Source organism: Trachymyrmex cornetzi, unplaced genomic scaffold (assembly GCF_001594075.2).
Source record: "Trachymyrmex cornetzi isolate Tcor2-1 unplaced genomic scaffold, Tcor1.1 scaffold2048, whole genome shotgun sequence".
In the NCBI taxonomy this organism is placed as follows: domain Eukaryota; kingdom Metazoa; phylum Arthropoda; class Insecta; order Hymenoptera; family Formicidae; genus Trachymyrmex; species Trachymyrmex cornetzi.
The window spans coordinates 1,230-7,132 of record NW_017296689.1 but is presented as its reverse complement, the minus strand read 5'-3'; the positions used below and the strand labels follow the sequence as shown (position 1 = coordinate 7,132).

Below are 5,903 nucleotides of genomic sequence, written 5' to 3'. Positions count from 1 at the left end.
GCAATCGTTACAGGCTATTTTATATACAACATTGTTTTTACAATTTTTGTTAAGTATATCTTTCTGAACTTTGATATACTTGCTCATTTTATTCGGGCTGTGATAAGACACTCTAATATCATTCGAATTAAACCTTTTAAATTTTTCTGTATGAAAAGGAATAAATGGTACCGTCAACCAAGAAACTGGTTTTTCATTCATAGATGTATCTGTAGTTTTATGTTGTATAGCGTGTCTGGATTTTATTGAATATTTTATTCGTTGATTGACTGTTTCAAAAATAAACTTGATGGGATAATCGTTGTCTAGTAAAATGTTAATGATAAAAGTCAAGTTTTTGTAATGAAATCTATAGTCAGATAATAAAAATGCTCTGTCAACTAACGAAAATATTGTACCTCTCTTCTGAGAGAGTGGATGGTTCGATAAAAAATTCAGAAATCTCCCAGAGAAGGTAGGTTTACGGTACCAATCAAATATAATTTTATTATTGTGTATAAAAATTGAAACGTCCAAAAAATCAATCTTATCACCGCCCTTTTCTACACTGAATTGAAGACGTGGATGAAATTCGTTAAACTTGTCCAATATCATGTCTATGTCCGAAGGGACAACCGCCATGCATACATCATCAACATATCTATAATAAAACTTAGGACTATTCTTAATCGATGATAACGCCCATGTCTCCAGTTTTCTCATCACTAAATCGGCGATAATCGGAGACAACGGAGAGCCCATAGGAATACCAAAACATTGTCTATATGTCTTATTATTAAAAACAAAAAATGTAGATTCCAGGATCATCTGTGTAGCGCTTAGAAATTCTTCCCTTGGTAGAGAACACCGGCGAGAAATTGAACTCCACCATTCATTTATGCAGTCAAGTGCAATATCCAAAGGAACATTCGTAAAGAGAGACACAACATCTAATGAAACTAAAGAATAATTATTATCAATATGAACATTTTTCAATACGTCAATGAGTTGAAAACTATTTTTTAAGTAACTCTCGGTCCTTGGAATTGATTCGAATAATATTTTATGTAAAAATGTAGCTAATGCATGCAGTGGGCTACCAACAGACGACACTATAATTCTAAGCGGTACTTGAGGTTTGTGTATCTTTGGAACTCCATACTCTCTCGACAATCTCCCATCACTACAATACAATTTTTTATAAGTCAAATCGTCGATATATCCTTTCTTTTTCCATTTGGTGAGCAGTGTTCTGAATGTAGTTGTAAGAGTTCTAACTGGATCTTTCTTAACGCAACTATAAGTATCAGTGTCACTCAGAATTGTAGTCATATTCATGATGTAAGTACTTTTGTCCATGGCCACGGTAACGTTACCTTTGTCTGCATGCGTAAAAATTATGTTAGGATGTGCAGAAATGAATTATCTTGTATCCGATTCCATCTTTTTTAATTTAACGTCATTAGGAGACTTAAAGATTGGCTGGGAAATGACACCATTAAGAATTGGAATTGTGTTGTTGGTGACGGTAATTCTCCTATCAATAGGCATCCTTAAAGTGCTATTTTCTACACTCTTAATGCATTCCAACACTATATTACTTTTTTTATTGTAGGGGAGAGCAAATCCTTCCCCTAATTGTAGAAAACATTGGATGTCCTGAGGTATCTTCGTCGAAGATAAATTTATGAACCATTTTTCTCTGATGTTCGTTAAGGAAGAAGTATGCGGTAGTTGAAACATATTTGTATAAATCGAAATCGAATGTTCGTCAAGTATCAACGATCGGGAATCTCCGGTATTATTGTTGTTATGGTTGTTAATTTGTAGGTTGGAATGAGCAAATTCAAAGTTGCGATCTTTAGACTCATGACACTGATAGCGAATAGATGCTACATTTGCTACTATTAATTTTTCTTTTTTATGCAAGAGCCATGCTAATTTAGAATCAAGTCTCTTTTTTCCCTGATATACAATGTGTGCATTTTCTTCTCTTGCGTATTTAAAAATACATCGCAAATCTTAATGGGAAGACATTTAGACAACATGCTCACCACATGGAACAATCGCGATCTTAAATGCGAGGTTTCTCTATGAGCATCATTAAGTTCAATGTTTAAAATTCTTCTTACACTTGAGTCTTTAAACTGAGCCAACCTCTTGTTAGACTCTACATTATATACACGAATTTTTAACTTATCGATACAGTACAAATGTTGTGGTGTTATTTTCTTAATAATGCATAATTTAATGAATCTAATGTGCAGATGATGTTTAATTATCAATCTTCGAAGTCTTATCCATGATTTTAAATTCTTGACTGCAAGTACGAACATAGACATGATATTGGACAAGTTTAACGAATTTCACCCACGTCTTCAATTCACTGTAGAAAAGGGCGGTGATAAGATAGATTTCTTGGACGTTTCAATTTTTATACACAATAACAAATTTATATTTGATTGGTACCGTAAACCTACCTTCTCTGGGAGATTTCTTAATTTTTTATCGAACCATCCACTCTCTCAGAAGAGAGGTACAGTATTTTCGTTAGTTGACAGAGCATTTTTATTGTCTGACTATAGATTTCATTACAAAAATTTGACTTTTATCATTAATATTTTACTAGACAACGATTATCCCATCAAGTTTATTTTTGAAACAGTCAATCAACGAATAAAATATTTAATAAAATCTAGACACGCTATACAACATAAAACTACAGATACATCTATGAATGAAAAATCAGTTTCTTGGTTGACGGTACCATTCATTCCTTTTCATACAGAAAAATTTAAAAGGTTTAATTCTAATGATATTAGAGTGTCTTATCACAGCCCGAATAAAATGAGCAAGTATATCAAAGTTCAGAAAGATATACTTAACAAAAATTGTAAAAACAATGTTGTATATAAAATATCCTGTAACGATTGCGACGCATCTTATGTTGGTCAAACAGGAAGACAATTAAGAACACGAATCTCGGAGCATCGAAATCACATAAAATATAACACTACAACGCGTTCTGTTATAACAGAACATAGATTGCAGAACAATCACGATTTTCGTTGGGACGATGTAGAAATTTTGGATGAAGAGCCAATCTATAGGAAAAGATTAATTTCTGAAATGGTCAATATCAAGAAGCAAACAAACAGTTTAAACTTACAGACGGACACCGAAGGTCTCCACAGAGCATATTTACCAATTATAAATAAAATATGTTATTGAAACTCGCTCTCGTTGTTTAGACGAAAAGTAGATGTGACGACAGGCAGACGTGTTACAGTAATTGGAAAAATTGTAACGGGCAGAACATCTTTCTTGGCCTTTTTTGAGAAATTTCCTTTTGTTTGTGAAATCCAACAGTGAAGGTGCGAATGAACTAACTTATTTTCAACTTAGAGGTAATAATCGATATTATTAAATATATTTACAGTTTTTTCAACGAGATTGACAATTGATTGAGTCAAACTTCATTCTTCGATGGATTAATTTTCATGACAAGATCAATTTTTTATACATATACAACTTGTTCTCACTTCTGAAGAAGACTCGAAACAAGAGTCGAAACGTTAAGCGGAAAGCGGATATTTATTATTTAGATTAGACTATTTTGTTCAATTTTATGATTTTGCGTTTTGTAATTATTGCGATTTAACATTGACTGTGCAAGAACATTATTTTGTATAATAAGAATATATATTAAGTTTGCTTATCTAATTACTGACTCTTATACCGTCTTATATTTTTACCATTTAATTCAATTTGTTATTAAGAGTCCTATTAAATTTGATCATTTGCTAATACTTAAAATTAAAATCTATTTGCTTGGAATTTTGTGAAGAAATAGATCTGCGACTTGTCGGAAGAATATGTATCAACGAATACGTGATGAGCATATCGAAAATTATTAATGACATAATAAGAGCACGTTAGAAATTAATTGACATATAAATCTTAATATCTCGGTTTTCTTTGTTCTTTTCTTTTTTAATAATACTTGGATAGCATCTGGTAATCACGTATTTGACGAGAATATATTTTTTATTTATAGCATCCTGATTTTGAGTTCTTTGCAATTTCACAATTTCTGCGTTGGAAATCTACTTGTTCGTATTCGTATTATTGTATATTGTAATTTTCATTAAATTTGCGAACGCGCGCGATTTTTGATATCAAGAGAAAAAATTTTTAGTTTGTTTTGTCAGATAAAAATTTTTTATCTATGTGTAACTTTACCTATATTCTTTATGTACTGAAGATGGTCAAATATTGACCGAAACGTTTACTGATTTTATATTAAATACATATTTTAAGCAAATTATATGAAGCGTTATGGCTGTATGCTCTTTATTGTTTACAATTAAGACAAAGGATATTTCGTCTCATACTGCATCATACAGGTAAAATACGCCTGATTGTGTAAACAGGCACCAACACTGGTTTTAACTAAAACGGTTTTTACTAAAATGGTTTTACCAATGCCGTGTAAACGTAGTCTATACCAAATGAGTTCAAGATACCATCGTATTATTGTTAACCGTTGTTATAACAAATATCGACAAACTAGAATTCAAGGTGCTTCTTCATGTGTGAAATATTGTCCTCATATGAATTCTAAATTTGATTAATGCAAAATCGATAGTATGTTGATAGCATCACTTGATTATACATATAGCGTATATAGCGATCATTGTTTGGCACATGTTGCCGTAGAGTTGCCGTAAACATGCTATTACTTGCGGGCAACATGTTGATGATAACAAGTTGCTTTTAAATTGCTGCCTTTAGAATTAGAATTCTATTTAGTTCAACGTGACAGACGTAATGCTGTCTCACCTTGTCCTGAGTTTATCCAAATTAGTTATTGCAACGATTTTCGGGAACGTATCAGCAAACTCGATGCATTTGGTTATCTAGAAAATACTGGTCTCTAAATAAATTCAACATCTGCCTAAATAATAACAAGTTGCCTGCAGGTTGCTGTCAATTTGTTTAAAACTGTTTTGTTTAAGTTGCCTTCAATATTGAAAAAAATGCCTTCCGATTTTGCCTATTATAGATTGCCGACTTTTATTACCTCTAACTCTTATAAGCAACTTGACGGCAACAGTTGCCCTCTTATAAATCGATCGAATATTGTTAGAAATCACAAGGTAATATGATGAAAATAGTCTAACAGTTTTCACCTAAAGTCTTACTCTCATAAGTTGCAAGTAATATGGCGGCATTTTGACTGAACGAGTGTTGTCGTGCTTTCTGAACGTAAACGAAATGTGATCGAAGTCTTCGTTAAATTTAATAAGTTTGAAAACATTTTAAAATATCAGGAGATTTCATTTACTCGGTAAATATTTCAAAGAAGTATCATGTTTTCATCTTAGAGCAACTTGGGGTCAATTCAAAAAATTATTCATTAGAACACACATCTGAAAAATCTTTTAATGCGTGCCTTATATTCTATTCCACATTTTTAAAATCAAGAAATGTAACTGGAATACTGGATTCCTTCCTTTGTTAGCTGTGCCGCATACTATTTATACGATGCGCCATCTTATTCAATTGACAGAAAAATGGACTACATATTGTGTGTGTCAGTAATGTGCGTGGATAAAATTATAATTGTAAACATATGAAATGTTACAAAAAATCTAAAATTCGAATAGTTATAACTTGATAAAAAAAGGTCATACGATCATAAATCGAAGTTTGTTTCAAAACTCTTGAATTATACTTTCACATTCCGCTCAAATTATTTAAAAGTCAGTTTCCTTCTTGCTGCAAAAAATTATTAAATGTAACCAAAAACGTCATTTTTGCATATTTCATTCCAATTTGCACAAAATATTAATATGCTGGGCCAATCAACGGCATCTTATTCATCACAAAAACATCTTCGGAAAATGTACTATCGTATTTTG

At 31.8% G+C, this 5,903-nt stretch overlaps 1 protein-coding gene across 1 annotated transcript in view; it reads right to left on the bottom strand.

Annotated features, from left to right (window-relative positions):
• The window catches only part of LOC108759762 (uncharacterized), a 2,488-nt gene extending 1,150 nt beyond the window's left edge, over positions 1 to 1,338 (bottom strand). Inside the window, exon 1 of the mRNA XM_018505378.1 lies at positions 534 to 1,338. Within this exon, the coding sequence (XP_018360880.1) occupies positions 534 to 1,338 (805 nt within the window). The remainder of the gene's footprint in view (positions 1 to 533) is intronic.
• Positions 1,339 to 5,903: the final 4,565 nt, after the last annotated feature.